At 37.4% G+C, this 22,770-nt stretch overlaps 1 protein-coding gene across 1 annotated transcript in view; it reads right to left on the bottom strand.

Moving 5' to 3' along the window:
* The window catches only part of LOC142365591 (rapamycin-insensitive companion of mTOR-like), a 127,131-nt gene that overhangs the window by 21,242 nt on the left and 83,119 nt on the right, over window positions 1-22,770 (bottom strand). The window contains exons 16-26 of the mRNA XM_075446498.1: window positions 21,085-21,185; window positions 17,772-17,934; window positions 17,274-17,375; window positions 14,730-14,776; window positions 11,143-11,278; window positions 10,326-10,525; window positions 9,188-9,314; window positions 2,658-2,822; window positions 2,135-2,211; window positions 1,947-2,025; window positions 22-131 (exon numbers count right to left, since the gene is read on the bottom strand). Coding sequence (XP_075302613.1) covers window positions 22-131; window positions 1,947-2,025; window positions 2,135-2,211; window positions 2,658-2,822; window positions 9,188-9,314; window positions 10,326-10,525; window positions 11,143-11,278; window positions 14,730-14,776; window positions 17,274-17,375; window positions 17,772-17,934; window positions 21,085-21,185 — 1,307 coding nt within the window. The remainder of the gene's footprint in view (window positions 1-21; window positions 132-1,946; window positions 2,026-2,134; window positions 2,212-2,657; window positions 2,823-9,187; window positions 9,315-10,325; window positions 10,526-11,142; window positions 11,279-14,729; window positions 14,777-17,273; window positions 17,376-17,771; window positions 17,935-21,084; window positions 21,186-22,770) is intronic.

Genomic DNA, 22,770 nt, shown 5'->3' with positions numbered 1-22,770 from the left:
GGATTCTCTTGGAAAGTTTACCTTTGGTTGCTCCGACGAACATAGTTATCACCATCAACAGGTTTGCGATAAGTTGTAAGTGCTTCATTAAGTTGTTCTTCAATCAATTCAACATACTTTAAGTTATATTCCTAAAAGATTACAAAGGTTGACAAAATACATATAGGTAGTTAATGTTTTTATAGTACGATACTTTATAAGGAAGGAACAATTGAAGTGCTCTTTAAGGAATGCTGAATTTCCTTATGATTTGAAGATGAGGCTCACCAAAATTACTGCACTTCATGTATACAATGAGTTTGCAGAGAGTCGACAACTGATTCCATAATTATTTCAGTGAATTTGTTAATTATGGAAGGAAAGGAGGAAATACTTCACATTTCACTAACCTGAATACCAAGCCACTTTCAATCATTTATCAGCAGTCCTGGCTAACCGGGAAGGGCCCAGCTAACTGGAGGTTAGCAAATGTCATGCCCATCCACAAGAAGGGTCGGAAGGAGGATCTGGGGAACTACAGGCCTGTCAGCCTGACCTCGGTGCCAGGGAAGGTTATGGACCAGATCATACTGAGTGAACATCACAAGTGGTGTTCCCCAGGGCTCAGATTTGGGTCCGGTCTTGTTTAACATCTTTATCAATGATCTGGATGAGGGGATTGAGTGCTCCCTCAGGAAGTTTGCAGATGACACCAACCTGGGCGGGAGTGTCGATCTGCTGGAGGGTAGGAAGGCTCTACAGAGGGATCTGGACAGGCTGGATTGATGGGCCGAGGCCAACTGTATGAGGTTCAACAAGGCCAAGTGCCGGGTCCTGCACTTGGGTCACAACAACCCCATGCAACACTACAGGCTTGGGGAAGAGTGGCTGGAAAGCTGCCCGGTGGAAAAGGACCTTGGGCTGTTGGTCGACAGCCAGCTGAATATGAGCCAGCAGTGTGCCCAGGTGGCCAAGAAGGCCAATGGCATCCTGGCTTGTATCAGGAATAGTGTGGCCAGCAGGAGTAGGGAGGTGATCGTGCCCCTGTACTCGGCACTGGTGAGGCCGCACCTTGAATACTGTGTTCAGGTTTGGGCCCCTCACTACAAGAAAGACACTGAGGTGCTGGAGAGTGTCCAAAGAAGAGAAATGAAGCTGGTGAAGGGTCTAGAGAACAAGTCTAATGAGGAGTGGCTGAGGGAACTGGGGTTGTTTATAGTCTGGAGAAAAGGAGGCTCAGGGTAGATCTTATCACTCTCTACAACTACCTGAAAGGAGGTTGTAGCGAGATGGTTGTTAGTCTCTTCTCCCAAGTAACAAGCCATAGAAGAGGAAATGGCCTCAAGTTGCATCAGGGGAGGTTTAGCTTGGATATTTGGAAAAATTTCTTTACTGAAAGAGTTGTCAAGCATTGGAACAGGCTGCCCAGGGAAGTGGTTGAGTCACCATCCCTGGAGGCATTTAAAAGACTTGTTGATGTGGTGCTTAGGGACATGGTTTAGTGGTGGACTTGGCAGTGTTAGGTTAACAGTTGGACTCGATGATCTTATCTTAAGGGTCTTTTCCAACCTAAATGATTCTATGATTCTATAACCAGAGGTGACAGGCGTCTTGTAAAGTAGTATTCCTTTCCACACTTCTCTATATAAGACCTTACACAACAATCTATTTTGAAAAGTCAGTAAGTCACTATACTCCTGAAATATTTGCTGGAATATCAAAATTATATAAAATGTGTGGGTAAATCAAAAGCACGTAAGTACAGAGGAGCTATGGAACTGTAAGTCCCTGTCAAACTTTTTCATCAAAATCATAAGTCACTGAGGTAAAAAAATGTATTGGCATTTGCAATACAGATATATGAATGTACAATATCTTTAATAATCTTTGAACTTCTAAACCTGTGTATTCACACCCTTCCTCCTCCTAATTTCAAGCAAACGCACACATTTTATTCTTAGTGTTACCTTTTGCCATTTTTCCATTTGTTTTGTTACATAACCTCTTTCATTTAGATATGAAAACCCCTTTGGAATGGACAGAAATCTGTAAAGTAACATCAGACAGTCAGTACTCCACTTAAATCACATGATTTGAATAAAAACAAACACATTGTTTCCACAGTGTGAAGTCAAACAGCATATTCAACATTTACCTTAGGAGTAGAAGCAAACCTTTGTCTCCAAGGTGAGAAAGAGCTGGTTTCATTTGGATAAGGGCATGAAGATTGGCCTAAAATAATTAAAAATGTATAAAGAATATCCAAGCACTATATAATTCTGAAAACTACAACAATTACAACAGTCTGCCAGAAATTAGGCATTTTTTTCACAAAAGGAAGTATCAAACAGCACTAACCTCATCCTAATATTATCCACTTCAAGTATCTTGTCATTAATATATATCCCCTTTACAAAAAGTATAATGATCAAAATAGCTGAATTAGTCTGAATTCATATTTAAAAGTAAGCATAATCCAGAAGTCTACATTTTCTTGTCATCAATACCACAATATGTTCAGCAAGGGATCTATAAACTATTATGAAGCCCATCAATGACAAGAAAGGAAATCATCAGTATCTTCTTGTATACTTTTACTTTGTTATTGGGGGAGGGGGTGGGGAACAGCTTACAGAGTAGCATACCAAAAAGAAGTTGAAAAGTGAAAGGATGCTCACCTTGTCTTCACATGCCTCATCTAGAATATCAAGTGCCTCAGAAGAAATAGTTTTATTTTTATCATGTAACTGTGTCACCAGCAACTCAATTCCCCAGTTGCTGAAGAACTCTACATTTGCTCTCAGTAAGACTCGTAAGTGTTTTGTTGCATACAACCTGCAGCTCTGCAAAAGTAAGGAAAATACTCTTTTAAATGGAAGAAAAACAGCTAATGTAGTTAATGATTTGTCACTTTTAAAAATACATTTCAATTATCATATTTTATAGCAAGCAACTGCATTGTACACCTTAATGCATTAAAACTACAGTCTACTTGAGAGCTATTTCTATCTTATCAAATGGGAAATTTGAATCTGAGATCACAAGTAATCTGGTCACTGCAAGTCTCCTTGGAAAGCCCTTATCAATCAATCATTCACTGTGATGGCACCACATGAATTCATCAGGATACACAGGAGAAATACCTTGTAAATGACCAGTGCAATTGCATATACTTTCATGTATGTAATATTCTGAAAAATACTCAAACAAGCAAATCTTAGAACCTCTGGGGAATTTATTTTAATAAAAAGTTTCCCAAAAGTATCTGATTTTCAAAGCTTCTCAGAAAACCTTCTAAATATAAAAATGTTATTTTCTGTAATAAGACAGTTTATCAACACTTAGTTTACTACTATGAATTTCTCTGACAGCAGAATGAAGTATCTTGTCAGTTTCTGTACTGTTGTTCAAAAACTGCTGAATAAACAGCATAAACTGATTAACACAATTTTTATTAGAAAAATTACATGCAAAATAGAAGCAAACAGGCTTAATCTACAAGAATTTGTTCTGGAGTAAGCATAGAACAACCCTGACAATGTATGCTTACTGGGAAAGGTAAGACTTAGACAAGCATAGTTATGTTACTTAGACAAGCATAGTTACAAAAGACCAAATCAGGTATCCAAATCTTTCTTCAGGTCTTCAGTCCTTACACCTTTAAGGCTATGATAGCTATAACCAAGTAAATTTTCTATATGTTAAAATATAAATTATCTGTGTTGGGATGCATGTGAATAACTTTAAGAGATAGGTGAATTGGTCCAGGTTGGACAGCACTACCAGGTTATCAATATCTTCTGGATTTTTTTTTCCTTCCAGAAATACTTGGCAGGTAGGACTTGAAAGAAAAAGGGAGTAGGAAATGTGAATGTGCACAGTTCATTTCAAAAACCTTGTCTCATTATTTCAACTTCAAGTATCGCGCACATTTTTATTTATTCAATATACAGAGGCTTATTTTTTGGAAGGGAGGCAGGAATGACATAACACAAGTACCAAGAATGACTGTGGCAACAGTGATACACAACTCTGATCTAGGCTGCATAATCATTTTGAAACGGCTTGCATCCTGTTTAGTGGTATGCCTTGTATGTGGAATAGATGACTAGCAGCATACTTATTAAAGATGAGAACAAGAACTATCATGCTGAAATGATCACTTGATCTTGATATTAAGCCTACAGAATAACACAATAATGTGAAACCAGAATTCAGTGTCATGTAGTTCAAGTGCTAAAATCTGTCTATAAAGAATCGTTGTTACTGCTATAACTATAATGAATGGGATACTGTTATGGTTTGGCTGCAGCCGGCAACAAAAGCGCCACGCGGCCGCCTCTCCCCCCACCGGGGTGCGGAGGAGAATGGAAAGAAACAGGCAGAAAACTGGTGGGTCGGGATAAGGGCAGCTTAACAGAACAGCAAACAAAGGGAACAGCAACAACAACGATACAGATAAGGGGAAAACATAACACAAACCGCACAACCCAGAGAGCCGCTCTCCCAGACCGGAACGTCGCCGCGCTCTCCCGAGCCGTGAGTGAGTCCCCGCCGCCCCGCTCCCCCCCACCGGAACCCAGCATGACGGCACATGGTATGGAATACCCTGCTCTGTTTGGCCAGGTGGGGTCAGCCCGCCAGGCTGTGCCCCTTCCTGGATTCCGGTGAAAATTAACCCTGTCCTGGCCGAACCCAGGACAGATACAGAGAACAAAAGATAATAACCTTCACTTCCTGAAATACTTCCTGAACATGAATTAATCTATTCAGATAGCTAGTGCAGAAATAGCACAATTTTTATTTCTGTTTGGAGAAGGAAAAGATGAAGCAAAATCCTGGAATGTTTTTACTTTTGACAGGAACCCCAGAAAATGATAGATCCCTTCCCCTAACATCTAAGTAGACAAACTTCCAAATTACTCCTCAGTCAGTGGAGTGCCCATGCAAATATCTGTCAGTTCAATATTTCCATATTCTTTCTGGTATCTTATCTTCTCCGAATTGACTACTATTTCCACCTCACACTAATATTTTAGTTTCTGGAAGAGTCTTGTAGTTTTGCCAATTACAGTAGCTCAAAAATAGCACTTATACCACTAAGGATACAGTTAATGTCAGAATAATAAAAATGTTTTATCCTTTGGATTAGCTTTTTACGCTTTGATCTTCTATTGGGAGCACAAACACCAGAAACTCTAAACACAAGCATTTTATCCAAGAGATGATACTGGCAATATTCTGTACACCAAGCATTGCCAAAGGGTTCTTAGAAAGGTCAGCATTTTTCCTTTTTATCAAGTAGTAGTCAATAGCATTTTCTCCTCAAAATCTCATCAGTTCAGTTTCCACCATAAGAACATATGCAGCTGGGCACATGCAAAACAGGAAAAGAATTTCTTAAGGAAGTAAATAAACTTTATCCAAGTACGAAATCATCAGTGGTTGATGCAAATGTAGATCCATTTCTGCTGGCTGAGACTGTCCAGTCTATTTGTCCTTTTCTTCTTTTAGACCAAAAATAAAAAATATTTCCTTATGAATTCCAAGCAGGTCAACTCTGAAGCAGTGTTATCCATCCCTCAGGGTTCAACGCTTATCACAAAGGAAGTCAGGCTCTATTTAAGAAGTTCAAAGAGTAAATTTTCCTTCTTTTCTAGTATCCTTATAGTAAAAGATTCATTTACATTTGTGATGAACAAACAAGATTTAATTTTTTTGATATTTCTTAAATGTTTTATCATAAATACTTTTTTTTTCAAATAAAATATTGAAGGGATTTTCATGGTACTGCAGGGTACAGTCTCCAGTACAACACTGAACTCTAAACAGTAGAATTCAAGTGACAACACATCTCAGCTGTGAACTTTCCTAGAGACCACTATGGTTAGAGACCTAGTATACCTGACTGCACACCTAACTGATATTAAGGACTACTGACCCATATCAGTGCACATATTTTATAAGTAAAACTGTAACCTTTCTCATAAGTCAGTGCTAGGTAGTTGAGGAGACATACCCTAATCATTTCTATTCTTTTACATTTCAAGAGACTTCAAAAAATACAGTTACTTGATCTCTGCTGTTTCCCTAGACAACACTGCTAGATCCATGCATCTATGTGAGACTGGGAAATAGAAACATTAGAACTCAGTAGCCATAGGCTATTAACATAGGCTGAGACCTTAAAATATCACAGATGTGAGAAAGTATCAGTGTTTCTAGCAAGAAAGATTTCTATCTTTAAAACTAATTATTTAGGTTGGAGCTCCATAATTTGAGTTCTTAAGTTTCTAAGTCTGTATAATGTCTCTTAGCTTTCTCCAAGGAGTTCTACCTCGACATCTATCAAGGCTTGGCATTAAATACTCATGGTAATACCAGTGAGGCCTATTAAAATTCAGATCATGATCTCTAATCCTTTTCACAATCCCAAACAGACCAGAACTGAAATGGGTAAACCTGGGGGCCTGTCATGGTTTAACCCTGGCCAGCAACTGAGCACCACAAAGCACTCGCTCACTTCCGCCCCAGTGGAATGGGGGGAGAATCGGAAGGGTAACAGTGGGAAAATTTGTGGGTCGAGATAAAAACAGTTTAATAATTAAAAAGAAATTAAAAGAAAAAAATGTAAAGAAAAGAAAAAAGAAAAAAAAACCAACAAAGAGAGAGGAAAATAAAACCCAAGAAAAACAAGCAATGCAAAGAAAACAACTGCTCACCACCAACCAACTGATGCCCAGCTAGTCCCCAAGCAGCAGCCCCCTCACCAACCACCCTCCCAGTTTTATTGCTGAGCAATGTCACCATGTGACATCACATTGTATGGAGTATCATAGAATCATAGAATGGTTTGGGTTGGAAGGGACCTTAAAGATCATCTGGTTCCAAGCCCCCTGTCATGAGCAGGGACATCTTCCACTAGACCAGGTTGCTCAGAAATCCATCCAACCTGGACTTGAACACTTCCAGGGAGGGGGCATCCACAGCTTCTCTGGGCAACCTGTTCAAGTGCCTCACCACCCTCATGGTGAAGAATTTCTTCCTTATATCTAATCTAAATCTACCCTCTTTCAGTTTAAAGCCTTTACCCCTTGTCCTATCACTACACACCCTTGTGAAAAGTCCCTCTCCATCCTTCCTGTAGGCCCCTTCAGGTACTGGAAGGCTGTTATAAGGTCTCCCTGGAGCCTTCTCTTCTCCAGGCTGAACAACCCCAACTCTCTCAAGCTTTTCCTCATAGGAGAGGTGTTCCATCCCTCTGAACGTTTTCGTGTTTCTCTCAATCCATTCTCCCTTTGGTCAGTTGGGGTCAGCTGTCCCGGCTGTGTCCCCTCCCAACATTTTGTGCACTCCCAACCTACTCGCTGACAGGGCGGTGTGAGGAGCAGAAAAGGCCTTGATGCTGTGTAAGCACTGTTTGGCAGTAACTAAAACATCAGTGTGTTATCAACACTGTTTTCAGCACAAATCCAAAACATAGCCCCATACAAGCTACTATGAAGAAATTTAACTATCCCAGCCAAAACCAGTACATGGCTCTACAAGCTTGCTTAATTTCTAAGGTGCCAGAGAGTGTCTATCCTATTCACATCCAAAGTACAAGAAGTGTTTACTACCCATTGCTCATTAAGCTGAACTACAAATAGGTGGAAATTGTATTTTTAGTTATCACTAATGGCAGCAACAGCTCTCAACTGCTTTCTGGCTTTGTATATGCTTGGGACAGTATGTTCAGACAGTATCTGCATCTCACTTCAAGCCAGTCTGCTTATAGCTAGTGATACATGTATCAGAGTTAAATATATGTGGAAGAAGATGAACCCGTTCCCACTAACATAAAGCTTTTGGTGTAAGTACTGGATGCTTGAAAACGTTTGGAAGAATCTCTCTCAAAACAGAATTTAAGTCCTGATACCTTAGATATCAGGATCAATAAATCTTTCCCAAAATCTAAAACACAAATACTAATTCATAATAAAATGCCTAAAATTATCTGTGGAACTGTATACCTCATTGAGCAGACTGTGACAGCATGCCTGGACTGCTAAATGAAGTCCACTGTCTAAACTGCTTTTAACTGGCAGTCATCTAACAGGAGCTTATAAGTCTAATAAAGACACAGGCATGTGTCCTCACAATATCGGAATTTCTATTTCCTTGCTCAGACTAGGCATAAAACACCTTTGGAGAAAGGATATCAAAGCCATCACTTCTTTGAAAGATTACTTAAAAATTAGCCAGTAGGGAGTCTTACCCTCTTCTTTCAATGAGTCATTCTTTCAACCCTATTACTTTCAGACTTGTCTCTTTACCTATAAGAATCATCACATCTTTGGTAGTCTCAGAGAAATATCCTTGATTTCTTTCTTTCCCTCTCCTCGTCTTACATACGAGGTATTTAAAGCTAGTGTCTACCTTATTCCCTCTTGTATCGACTCTAGAGCATACTCTGCCTTGTCCAGATGACAGAGGAATAGCTATTCCTGAAGTACTGAAAGCTCTTTCCTAGTTAGATTTCAACTTAATAATTGTCATTTCCCTGACATTAATGCTTGCTTGTCTACTATGTTACAACTGAGGGGTTGGACTAGATGACCTCTGAAGGTCCCTTCGAACCCAAAGCATTCTATGATTCTATGATTGATTTCTCTTTTCTTAAAGGTTCAAGAGCTTAATTTCTTAAGTCTGCATCTTATTTCCACTCACCTTCTTTGATTCAGAAGTACAAAACCCAATGCCTATTTCTGAACCACCCCCTTGTTCCAGGAGCTATAGCTTCAACTCAGTTCCACCACAGTAATCTCAATCATTATCAAAACGGTATCTATCACTGGAAGGTTAACTTGCTTATTACTGCTAGAAATACACATTTCTGTCTGTGAAAACAATGCCTTCAGCATTGATTTAGGATGTTCACTGACCTAGACAGTAATGTTGTATTTGGTTTACATTTGATTTACGCATTTAAAGACTTTAACCCCCTTCATACATGAGAGAAACATCTCTTTAAATGACTTAATTTCTTGAGCACAAATACAATACAAGGTGTGAAAAAAAAGCTATATGAGGAGTCTCATTTCTCCAAATACAAAAATAAAAACCTTTCTGCATATATATTGTCTTAAAAACAAAGTCATGCACCTTGAATAACAAAATAAATGTCTAGTGGCAAATAACAATGGAACATAAGTTGAATCAAACTTACATCAGTAGCTGCTGTCAGGATTTTAGAAAGAATGACTCTTGCTAATCCATCTCTGCTGTAATCCAAACTAGAAACAGTCAATTTTAACAAGTGATCCTGGTTCTTCAAAGAACAAATATTAAGAAGACTGGGGGGGGGGAGGGAATAAAAATTAGTATTTGAACCTTCTCAAACCCACTTATTTATTCAATCAGTAATTTCAACTTAAGTACTATGAATTAGATTTTCAGTTCTATAAACGCAGAAGAATACAAAGTAAGTTGTCATATGAAATGGAGTGACTTTAAACTGTTACAGCTTTTAGAGTCAAAGGGAGACAAAAGAATGCACTAAATTGCAAGGGGGAAAAAAAACCAAACATTTTTTTATAATTTCTGTGTAACAGTTTTGTCACTATATTTGAACTGGTGATTATCAGTACAAAAATAAACGTTCATGAAGCTCTGTTAACAATTCCACATTGTAAAACATTCTGTGTATACAGCTTGCCATAAGGTTAGTACTATTAATTGTCTAAATTTTATTGTAAATGAAGTTTTCTGTAGCCAGAAAAAATTGCATTCCAATAAGCAATGAAAACAACTTAATTAAAAAAAAACAGAGTACATCAGAACACCTGAATTTTCTCTTAAAATTTACTATATTTGAAATAAACTGGCTATTGGCCAAATTACTCCCAAAGGAAGGCTTATTTGTCCCTGAACAAAGTTTTGAACTCCACAGCTTCACTCAAATATATTGGACTGAAGTTTAGGTACAACGCGCATCATCACATTTCACACACAGTATGATACCTAACAGTTTGTTGTTGTTTTGAGTTTTTTGTGTTGTTTTTTTTTTTTTTTTAAAATTTCGGTACAGTATCATCCTTTCTGATACTGATTTCTGTCAGATAGGTGTGGACAGGAAAAACTAAGCTATTTTGTAACACAATCACCCATATCTGTTCAGTAAGACAGACTAAAAGACCTCTTAAAAAAAACACCCAAAACCCCCACAACTGAGGAACTTCACTTGAAAATAAATCAAAATAATTTCAAAGTTTTCAACTTTATAGACAGTGGTCCTCATGCACAGTTTATAAGTTTCATAACAATTATACCTGTAAGCACAAGTCAAACAGAATAAAAACACTCACCACTGAAACACGTTACATTTTTCAAGCATTTTCACTCCATGAGGGTGGCAAGAGAGAGTACCAAAAAACAGAAAGTAGTGCTGGCTAAGGGTATTTAGTAACCCATTATTTTGAAGGCTACGTTCAGGTTTCATTCCTGATGAAGAGTTAAGCCAATTGACAATATCTTTAACCAATTCCTCCAGGTAACCTTGTCCATCCTAACAAAACAAAGAGTAATAGCATTTACTAATAACTGTGTCTCTCTACTGAAATCCATCATTAAAAATTTCTTAAAATGTACTAACACAATACAGATACAAAAGATAAATGCTGTTTAGCAAACACAATTCAGACTAAAGAAAAAGGTTCAAGGCAAATAAAAGGAGTTTAGCTTGGACACATCTTAGGACCAATTCTATTCTTTCCAAGAAAAGGATTGTTCAATGGCATTTTCCTCTGGCCTGAGGCATAAAAGTCTTTAGCACACAAGAAGAAAGGAGGCAGAGAAACAAAGGACATACATAGAAAAAAACCCCCAAAACCAACCAAACAAAAAAAAAAACCCCAACAGAAACAAAAAACCCACAACCAAACTCTAAGTTGCATTTAATAAAGCTGTATTTAATAAAACTCCTACTTAAACACAGTCATCTCCCCAATGTCTTATCTGGACAATTCAAGATTTTAAGTTATATTTCTTAATTATGCTGATCATTTTAGGATTAACACTTAAAGTCTACAGAAGTCTCTATTAAAACTAAGGTTTTTTTCCTCTAAATGGCATACAGTAGCACTACTCATTCTATCTCCAGTCTTGTAGCTGAAAATTTCTTACCTCTTCCGATTCAAGAAGAAATTCAGTAAACTGACAACCCACCACAGTGAGCTGCTTAGCCTTGGCATAGTCCAGATCTAGGTTGGCATACAGTTTACTGCTAGGCTTGTAAAAATATAGCAATCTCCTTACAAACCTATGGAAAGTAAAAAAGAATTCGTTATTTTTCAGTAAGACAAGGACAGTCTCACATTACAAAATGATGCTGGTATAAAAGATATTTTATCACTGAATTAGCTTATTGGCAATAAATTTTCAAAAGTTATTAAAAGAGAGTAGCAGATATCAGTAATGAGTCCATCCAGACACAATTTCTGAGATGCAGCTGTATCTGCACTAAACTACTAAAACAGTAGTTTGCTATAAAGGGTTTGCTATGCCATGACTTAAAATCAGCAAAGGAACTCAAAATCTCTATGCTCTTAGAACCCATAGCTTCCTTCTCATTCTCATGCTTATAATTTATTCTGCTGTTATTTATCCTGTGGTGAGTTTCAAAGACTATACTATCTAGACTTACAAAGAGCTAAAGAAGAGTCTGCCTTAACGTTTATGTGACATAACATTTCTTTAGCTGTAATAGTTAACGCTACTGTGAAAAAAAACTATGTTCTGCCAGAAAAAGGCCATATTTATTCAGTAACAATATTTTCATTCACCTAACTTCAGCATTTCTGAAGCACAACACAGTGACTGCAAACGCAGTTTCAAAAAGCCTGAGTGAGCGTCTATGACGAGCAATATAGCTTGAGCTTTCCATTTCAGGAATAAATCTTCAGCAAAGGGCTTCCCCTCATAAATTCTCAGTCAAAAATTTAACACATTTGTGCTTTAAAAAAACACAGAATGTTCTGTCTGAAGGTAGACATGTCAAGCATTAAGAAAGCATAACTAAAGCACTGCCTGTAGTTGAAAAAGTGAGAGTAAGCCACTATTCCAACTCCAAACATAGGACCAATTATAAAGGAAATCTGAGGACTTCTTTAAAATGTGTCAAATCAAGTGTATTTTATTCTGGGTTATTAGCAATAAATATATATATTAGCACACACATTTATATGCGAGTGTATATACACACATCACAGAATCACAGAATGGTAGGGGTTGGAAGGGACCTCTGTGGGTCATCTAGTCCAACCCACCTGCAGAAGCAGGGTCACCTACAGCAGGCTGCACAGGACCTTTTCCAGGCGGGTCTTGAATATCTCCAGAGAAGGAGACTCCACAACCTCCCTGGGCAGCCTGTTCCAGTGCTCCGTCACCCTCAGAGGGAAGAAGTTCTTCCTCATGTTCAGATGGAACTTCCTATGCTTCAGTTTGTGCCCGTTTCCCCTTGTCCTGTCACTGGGCACCACTGAAAAGAGCTTGGCCCCATCCTCCTGACACCCACCCTTCAGATATTTATAAGCATATATTAGGTCCGCTCGCAGCCTTCTCTTCTCCAGGCTAAACAAGCCCAGCTCCCTCAGCCTCTCCTCGTAGGAGAGATGCTCCAGTCCCCTCACCATCCTCATAGCCCTCCGCTGGACTCTCTCCCGTAGCTCCTCATCTTTCTTGAACTGGGGAGCCCAGAACTGGACACAGTACTCCAGATGAGGCCTCACCAGGGCAGTGTAGAGGGGAAGGAGAACCTCCCTCGACCTGCTGGCCACACTCCTCCTAATGCACCCCAGGATCCCATTGGCTTTCTTGGCAGCCAGGGCACACTGCTGCCTCATGGTCAACCTGTCATCCACTAGGACACCCAGGTCCCTCTCCACAGAGCTGCTCCCCAGCAGGTCCGCCCCAAGCCTGTACTGGTGCATGGGGTTGTTCCTCCCCAGGTGCAGGACCCTGCATTTGCCTTTGTTGAACCTCATCAGGTTCCTCTCTGCCCAATTTTCCAGCCTGTCCAGGTCACGCTGAATGGCAGCACAGCCTTCTGGTGTATCCACCACTCCTCCCAGTTTTGTGTCATCAGCAAACTTGCTGAGGGTACATTCTAACTCTTCCTCCAGGTCATTGATGAAGAAGTTGAACAAGACTGGGCCCAGTACTGACCCCTGGGGGACACCACTAGTTACCGGCCTCCAACTAGACTCAGCGCCCCTGATGACAACCCTCTGAGTTCTGCCATTCAGCCAGTTCTCAATCCACCTCACTGACCACTCGGTATACTTAAGTGTGTATATATGTATGTATATACACGTACATGTGTATACACACACTGCATTAACTGTATCTCTGTGAAATGAAGGAATCTATATCAAAAATATCCTGAATTTCACTTTAACAGCCATAAGATCATCACAAAAACACTAACAGTAAAAAAAAAAAAATTAACTTATGGAAAGACAAATAAATTTACTTTACACTTCAAAAACAAAGTGGCTGAAATTTTTTTATGATCAGCAGTTAAACTAGAGAGATTTGGGGGTTAGTTATAATAAACAAGAACAACAGCATTTTAAAGCCATTAAAGCACCTAACCCACAATCCTGTACAAAGGATTAACCATCTGTAAAAGTTTTACATTAACTCAGTCTTAGGTTTTCTTAATTTATTTAGAATTAAAATATTTAGGAACTGAACAATGCTTGAGTGCAGCACAAAACCAGGGAACAGGAACACTGTCCCAGGTAGGTAGGTAGAGGAGCAGATGTGTCAGAGCCAGGACTGCAGATTTTCCTTTAGAGAAGCAATGTTATAAACCACTGGATTTGGTAAATAATCCTTTACCACAACATACATATTAGCAATTAATGTTTAGGGAAGGAAAAAAAATCAGAAAAAACCACAAATATAAAATTAAATTATGACTATGATTACAATGGGACTACCACTTATGCTGGGAACACTATATAAAAGTTGCCTGATTACTTTTTAGTAAAAATTTAAAATTATGCAGCGTGAGCCTTTCAGGATATGTTTTAGCTTTACGTTTTTCCTCAAAATCATGTAGAAGTAGCTTTTCATGCCTACAAATACAGAATTACTCTTCAAAGTAGTTTGTTTAATCAAATCAATTTCTGAAATGCATTTTAAAAGTGACATCCAAGAACAATTAGTAACACTATTACCACACATGCACAAATGTAATAAAAATGCCTTAATGTTAAAAGACATGAAAAGAATCAGAGCTGTACTGACTGTCTTTTCAAATCACACATGCTTCCCTTGCCATTAATAGCAACTAGAAATAACTTCCTCTTGGTTTTTGTGAAAGCTATAACTATATAACTGTACAACTGTAGATCTATTCTGTCATAATTTGTCAAGTGCTGACACCAAACACTAATGTATTAAACATCAAAGAGGTAATACTTTAAGATATAAAATTAAATAGGGCATTTGCCAAGCTGATATGATTCTTGTTTAGGGAATAAATATATAAAGTAGCTGTGCACAGAAAAGAAACCACTAAAGCTTAAAGACCTGTGTATTTAAAGCAAATATTGCAACCTAATTATCTAAATTTTCATTTTTGCTGTTTATCTATAGATTAAGTTTTAGAAATGTGACACATCAAGGAATAGTTTATTGCAACATTAAAACCCAGTTTTTCCAAATTTCTTTCTTCAAAGGAAGTCTATGTAATTTTTACATACCTGTGCAATTGTTCATCTTTATAGTTCCTTAAATTTACATTTGGCCACTAGAAAAAACAGCAAATATAGCATTATATGAAACTTGTACATCAGTCCTTGATTAGTCACTAAAATTTACTCATTTCTATTATGGTTCTATTCACCATATAATTAGAAGTGTAAGTTTTCTTGCATCTAATGTTACCTATAAAAAAAACCCCTCATTTTATTGAAAAGCCCACATTCTTGCTCCAAGAACTGTTCTATTATTTTCTAGAGAAGGACAGGGAATGTTGGGTGCATGCTATGTGTACAAGTCCATAATTCTAATGAGAAGAGCAAACTATGACATGTTAACGAAAAATAAGCAATTTTACTCTTTTTCTTCTTTGCAAATAGCAAACAAATTTTGATACACATAACAGGGAAATTGGGTTTTGTTGTTGTTGTTTTCACTGTTAATCCGATTTGTTTTAAAAATAATCATTTTTCTGTTATAGCTCATTTAAATACTGCTTATTAAAATGGTATTTAAACTCCTCAGTTGTTACTTTGTAAGATATTTTAAAAAGGATCACACAAAGCCATAATACTCTTTTCTGGACCTACCCTTTCTTTATATTATATTTTCCTCTGTTTTCACAGCCATCTGTTATCTCTATGGTTTTAGATTTATTTTTGTTGCTACTAGTATCTTCTTGGAAGGGATGGAAAAAAGTGCGTCAAACTTTTTTCTTTTCTACCTAAGCAATACAGTTCTACATTTCCAATTGGTATACTTAGTATTAAGATATATAGTGCACTAGTTAATGATTAGTAAAGCCGACTACACTAGTAACATTGAACCCACAGTGTCAGATTAAGTATGAAGCTCTACTGTTAACACAGTCTCAGTTCCTCCATCCTGACCACTGACACTTTTTCTGCTCTTTTAGCAGCTTAGACAGCAAGCTTAGCAAGAAAAAAAAGGCAGTAAGGGACCATATGAGATGCAAGAAGTGAGGTGGTAGGAAAGTTGATGCTCCACAGCCGTGAGGTTGTGACTGAGACGGGAGGGAGGCAAGTAGCCACATGAGATAGTGAAGTCCAAACACTGGAATCTGGATCCTGCTGATTCAGGGACTAAAGAAGGACCACTCTGACAAACTGCACAACACCAGTGTAAGCTAAGATAATGTTAATAGGAACAGAAGTGGTTAGAATTTAACTAGAAAACACAGCAACTTCTCATTCTGAAAGTCAGAAGTCTCTGAGATATTTAGAACTGTTTGATGCTAGAAAATATACTGCAGGGAAGGTCTGAGACAGCATGGAAACTGACAGCTTGACCTAAATTTCAGGGGAGAAAAATACCCCCAAAAAACCTTAGTTGTCAACTATATAAAACTTCCATTGTCAAAGTACTACACAGACTAAGTAAAAAGTGAGATTCTGAAGAACAGTTTCTTGATAATATTTTAATATCGAATCAAAGGTAGAAATATCTATGATTAATAATCATAGATATCTAGTAGTGTTACAGTAAAAAATCTGTAAACAGTGGAATTCAGTAGAGCAAAGCTACTGTCATATACCTAACTCAGGTCTTTATACCAGATGGATTCTTGCTCTCTCAAGTTTATCAGTCCCTGAAAAACTGCACAGAAATATTTAGGGGGATTTTTTTGGGGTGGGGTGTTTTTTTAAGATAATCTTGATCACGTCTGTCACCATTAATCCTGTTTTGTACTTTTGCCATCTTTATAACATAGTAAAGACGGCAGTAAGAAAACATTAGAAAATGTTACTTTGGGGTACCAATGGAAGGATGGCTTTGGTGCACAGAATGACAGGAGCTATTTTGGCTCTAAGACTATATCAAGTACTCAGAAAGTTTTCCCACTCAAAGAAAGTAAGTCCTCTGCTTAAAAAAGAGGCAGTCCCTTAAAAGCTGTACATTAAATATATTTAAGATAATGACCTCCCTTGTCAGAGATATTTCCTGTATTTTGTGAAAAAAAATTAATTTTGTAATGAACTTGATGCTATAGGACTATTCATATTAGTTCAAAACATACAATAAGACTGCATGCTACTGAGGTTTTCATATGTGGCTCAGTCTAAGTATCTGAAGCTTGATCTATAACCCACCTCCAGCCTTAACCTTCAGCGCACATTATATGTTTTCTTAAAAAAAAAAAAGTCTGCTATGAAACTGAACAAGGCAGTATCCTTACGTAGTTTAGACTGAAGTCTAAAGTATTAGCAACTTTAAAGTCACTATATCTCATTCTACAAAGTCTATTTCTATACAAATAAAGTTAAATAAAATTTAATATATGCTTATTAAGAAACTTGTGAATTTAACTGTAGTGTATTTTTGTATATAGTTTAAAGGCTGTATACAAGAGCCTATATCAGCAGTGATTAAACCCATGAGATCCTAATTTTCTGAAATAAAACAGGTTATCGGATATTGTACGGAATTGATATTAGAAAGTCAAAGCTCACATGTGAAATGGAGACTTTTTTTTTTCCTTCCAAATAATTTCATAAAAATACTATTCACACGCTTTTTATGCTCACCTTCAGTATGGTCCCTATCAGATTCCAATTCCACTCAAGGTTCTCTTTATGATTGAGAACTTGGCTGTCTCGAAGATTCATTACAAGTGCTTCTTCTGTATCCTGGAATACAGACATAAAAAACTACAGTAAGTTTCCTTGCATTGTGTCTTGTCACATGATATACTTACTGTTCATGTAATAATCATTAAAAGGGCTATGCTCCACAGTATTTTGCATTTGAAAGTAAATTGCATGGTTATATTACTGCATTAAAAATCCAATAGTAAGAGATCATAATTGGGACTAAAAAGCATTAAAAATTATTGTAATTTCACTCCTCAATTTCTAGAAATACAATATAGTATCCACAAGTAGCTAGAAGATGAATAAAATAAAATTCTACAAAGAAATCACATAAATGGCTCTGAATTAAATAAGAGAGTGAAGTTGGGGGGGGATCTAAGTCTCCAAAATACAAAATCCAATTCGGTTTTGAAAAATCAATAATGGTAATACCTTTAAAATAAAGATGTCTTTCTGCACACGGTACTGATCCCTTTTTTGGTGGGTTGAGATCGTTTTCTGAATAATATGATCTAAATGGAGGCTGTAAGGTTTAGGTCCTCTTTTCTTCATCTCATGAAAACGTTTTAAGCAATTGAGTGCAGCACTTGCTCGTCTAATAGAAAAAAATACTATAATCAGTATTTGACAACTGTTATTCAACTAAAGAGCACCACTGCTATATCTTGAGTTAAATAAACATAGCTCAATAAAGAATTCATCAACAATTCCAAAGCCAATAAAAATAATTTTCTTTATATAAGTTTTCATACTTCCATATCCCTCAGTCTTGTACTGAAATTATACAGAAAATTATCTTTTAGAATTTCTAGTACCAAAGAATGAGCCTTAATGATAACTTTTCTTCTACTCTGCAATTAGTGGTACCTTTCAGAGTTCACAGAAGATATTGCAAAGTTTAAAGTTGATAAAGTATTGTGAGATGTCACCATAGATCAAAGTTCTACAGTGAAGTTGAGATGGCTAGCTTCAACTCTGACTAACAAAGTATTTCTTGCAAATTCTCTTCCCCTCCCCAGAGGGTGGCAGGGGTATCAGTAGTATATTTCGTGCTCTTTATATCTAAACAGCTCAGCAACAGCATGCAAGAAATTTTCCAGGAAAAGATAGGAAGTAATAGAAATGACACTTGACATGGGCAGAAACAGTTAATTGCAAAATAATGGTAGCAGAAAAAAAAATTTGCTGAGCAAATAAAATAATGAAGTCTAAAAATGAGGAGGCAAGTCTACCTTTATTCTCCATAAACAAAAAATCTCAGGGTAGGAGACTAGGTTTTTTTTGTATTCTCTACAAACAAAAAAGTACCTGTGAATTTGGTCACCTACCTAAATTACATAAATTTAATCCATAATAGGGCTTACAGTTTTTTAGAGTATGAAACAATGCAGAGTGTTGACCAAAACCAAGATCCCCAAATATAACAAATACTACATCTACAAAATCATTTTCATCCAACAAAACCAGGACTTCTTACAACTCTATCAGGTATGTCCACAAATGTCAAAAAGCAAAAAAAATGCAAATCCACAAACACATCCCTTCTGCTCTTCATCCTTCCTCTCCTCCCACAGCTTTTACCAAGTAGAATACCCTGAGAAGGAGTTTCGGATATGCTTTTTTTGAAAAATAACTGTGTGTTCACATATCAAAATATTCTAGGGATGTGTAAGAAATGATAGAAGGGATCGTAAGAAACATGAAACTATAACAAAGAAGCTTTAATATTTTCTAGTTGTTAGTAGTTTTTATTATTATAGTTTGTATTCCTGCATACATAGTGATCTAATGATGTAACTGTTATACTAATCCCTGTTTCTATTAAGGAATGTAGTGGATGAATGTAGACACAAGTTATCACTTTAAGTTGTTAGACAAAATAATTAAGTCAAACAAAAGCAGTCTTGGTCCTCAGCGAATAATTGGGATAACTGTAGGATAAAAGAGACTCCTAAATAATTCTACTCCAGACAGCTCGGCCTTGGGGGGGCAGATGCACCTGGAAGGACACGGTATACTGATCTTAGAACTGAGTTTGCGCAGAAACAAAGATCAACCAGCAGACACTGTGATGAGGAGTATAAGCCTTCATCTTAGGACCCCCAAAGACCACCCGAGGACGTTAACAGACATGCGTGAAAGACATTAACATATGCTAATTCGTTCTCGGAAAAGTCATGAATATGCTAAGCATTTCTTGGAAATATAATGCATATGTATATTGTGACTGTATTTAACCTGAAATGACAGGGTGTTTGGCGCGCACGCTTGGAGGAGAGATCCCCTGTGTGCCTGGCGCCATAATAAAGAATACCTGCTTAACATTATACATTGTACTGTTAGGTTTTTACCGGATCTTTGAATCAGAAACCTTCAAAACTAAAAAGCAGAAGAGCATTAAGTTTCTGGGAAGCACTCTACAAGCAGCATTTATTATTTCACAGTAGCAGTTCAAAAAGATTCTGCAATTTATCACTGACAACATAACAAAAGATAAAATATGAAGTTATGATACATGTACCAGAATACTGACCTGACAAAATAGATCAGGAATGGTGAGAGTAATTAACAAAAACATTTCCTATTATTTTCTATTAAAAAAAACCCCAACACACTCAATTTAAATGGTCTTCTACAAAGAAATGCAAGTAAGACCACTGAGTTACAGAAACACATTTTAAAGACACTGGAATCTATCAATTTATTTGACTTCTTTCCTCAAGAGGTTTAAATTGTGTGAAGTATCCGGAAGATGGTATTTTATGACAGAGCACTTCTGAGGTTAAATTGAAAGATAAGTAGTTGTATAGAGAAATTCTAAAAAATAAGGAAAACAAAAAAGCCCACAGGTTTTTTAAATTTCAAAATTCAGGTATTTCTCATTCAAAGAGGAATAGAAAGCTTATATAAACATTTGTTTCAAGTCAGATGCCTAAATATATCTCATTTGATTACCATGAGTGCCAAACAGTTCCTAATGCTGCTTAACATGCCACTGCAGAATGCTGCATGAAGTTGTTAAAAATTTCTGTTCATAGTCTTATATTTAAATGGAAATGAAATGAACTGAAAAAGTTATCAGTGCAGACTTCAAGCAAATGCACCAGAAAGTTTTAACATAATTACTATTGTTACAATTACCATTTTCTTCTGAAGAAAAAAAGGTTTAAAAAAAAAAACAGCCCCATACCAATATTACCTTTTTTTGCTCTTGTTTATGCTAATAATGATTCACTGATTTGGTCTATTTCTATTTAATTAGCTATAGATAAACACCAAAAGAAAAAAAATAGTACAGGCTTTTTTAGTTTGGAAAGCTTAATTGTATCAAAATGCCAAAAAAGAAGTGTGAAATAATGCAGAGGTCAAACACATAGAACACATCTCAGATGGTGCTTGGTCAAACAGTGCCTCAGAGTTCATTTAAGAAAAATTCTGTGTAAAAAAAAAATAAAAAATCTTGCAATCTATGCAAAAGTGTTCTCAAATCTACTCTCAAAACTTTCTTTCCAGACTTCTGAATTTGTAAATTGTTACTGTAAATAGATCACACTTTTGGAATCATGCACTGGAAACTATTTCCCTAGTAAGTGTCACAGAGCATTTCTATATTCTATTTTTCTTTTAAATAAAGTTAGCAATAATTTCAGCCATCAGAAAACTCCTAATGTAGGTTTTCACTCAACTGCAGAGGGAAAAGGAGACATACATATTTTCACTTTTGAGTGTAACTTAGAATTCTTACAGTCTTTTCTCTTTCATGATGTCAAAAGATGCTGCCATATTCATTAGCGTTGGTAAGCAGTGCAGGTGATGGCTGTGAGAATGAGGAAGGATTGTGTTTGCCTAAATAACAACAGAAGACTAGTTAGAATAACTTATTACTACATCTCTTTAAGATCAGCATTTGAAGAATCTACCACTTCTCACAAGATTTTCACAAATGCATGATAACCAAACTACCTTTTGCATAACGTCAGAGCAATAATTACACATACCAGTTTGAATACTTGATCTAATTAAACAAAAAAAAAACAAACCACAAAAAAACTGATCAAAAAGTGCTCTGCTGCATATGCTTCTAGCCATCAAGAAAGGCCATGAAAAAGAAAGAACTGTTTCACAAAAAAGGTAAATCATATCACTTCACATATGACTAACAGTTTCTCAGCAAGCTGAAAGGTAGCACTGGAGTGTATATGAAAACAATATCGTCTCTATACCAAAATAATTTAGGTTAGGTTCTGCTCTTCAAGCAGGTTTCTTTTGGTTGGTTGGTTGGTTGGTTTTGGTCTGGAGTAGGCTAAAGAAACCTGAGGAAGACAAATAGCGTAGTGCCGTGATGGACAGTTACAGGCTCTTCAGGAGGGATAGGCAGGGCAGGCGAGGCCGGGGGGGGGGGGGGGGGGGGGGGGGGGGGGGGAGTGGCGCTGTATGTAAGGGAGGGGTTGGATTGTATGGCGCTTGCACTTGGCAGTGACACAGTTGAGAGCCTCTGGGTAAGGATTAAGGGGAAAGCAAATAAAGTAGATGTTGTTGTGGGAATCTACTATCGACCACCTAGTCCAGATGACGACACCAATGAATTATTCTACAAGGAATTAAGGGATATTTCTAGATCAACTGCCCTTGTCCTTATGGGTGATTTTAACTTCCCAGACATCAACTGGGAATATCATACAGTGGACACAAACAGGTCCAGGAAATTCCTGAAGCATGTTGAAGATCACTTCTTGGTGCAAGTACTAAGGGACCTGACAAGGAAAGGTGCCCTCCTAGATTTCTTGTTTGCAAACAGAGAGGGACTTGTGGGCAAAGTGGTGACTGGTGGCTGTCTTGGTCACAGTGACCATGAAATACTTGAGTTTCAAATCACTGGTGACAGGAGAAAAACTGTGACGCTGGATATGGGGAGAGTAGACCTCGGGCTGCTGAAGGAGCTAGTTAGTAAGGTCCCCTGGGAATCTGCTTTTGAAGGTATTGGAGTCCATGGAAGCTGGTCACTTTTCAAGAGCCATCTCTTAAGAGTGAAGGAGCAGGAAATTCCAAAGTGTCAGAAGTCAAGCAAGCGGGGCAGAAGGCCGGCTTGGCTGAGCAGGGTTCTTCTAGAACTTAGGTGGAAAAGGAAAATGTATGGACTTTGGAAGCAAGGACAGGCAACACGAGAAGGCTACAGAGATGCTGTTCGCCATCGTAGGGAGAAATTTGTGCGGCCAAAGAATGATTAGAGTTCAAGCTGGTCAGCACCGTGAAGAACAACAAAAAGGGCTTTATTTAAATATGTTAATAGCAAAAGGAGAATCAGAGATAACATTGGTCCATTACTTGATGAGTTCGGTCACCGCACAAATAGGGATGTAGACAAAGCGGAGACATTTAATGCCTTCTTTACCTCTGTCTTCAACACCGATGATGGGCCCTGGGACTCCCA

Source organism: Opisthocomus hoazin, chromosome W (assembly GCF_030867145.1).
Source record: "Opisthocomus hoazin isolate bOpiHoa1 chromosome W, bOpiHoa1.hap1, whole genome shotgun sequence".
In the NCBI taxonomy this organism is placed as follows: domain Eukaryota; kingdom Metazoa; phylum Chordata; class Aves; order Opisthocomiformes; family Opisthocomidae; genus Opisthocomus; species Opisthocomus hoazin.
This window is presented reverse-complemented; position numbering and strand designations above follow the sequence as displayed.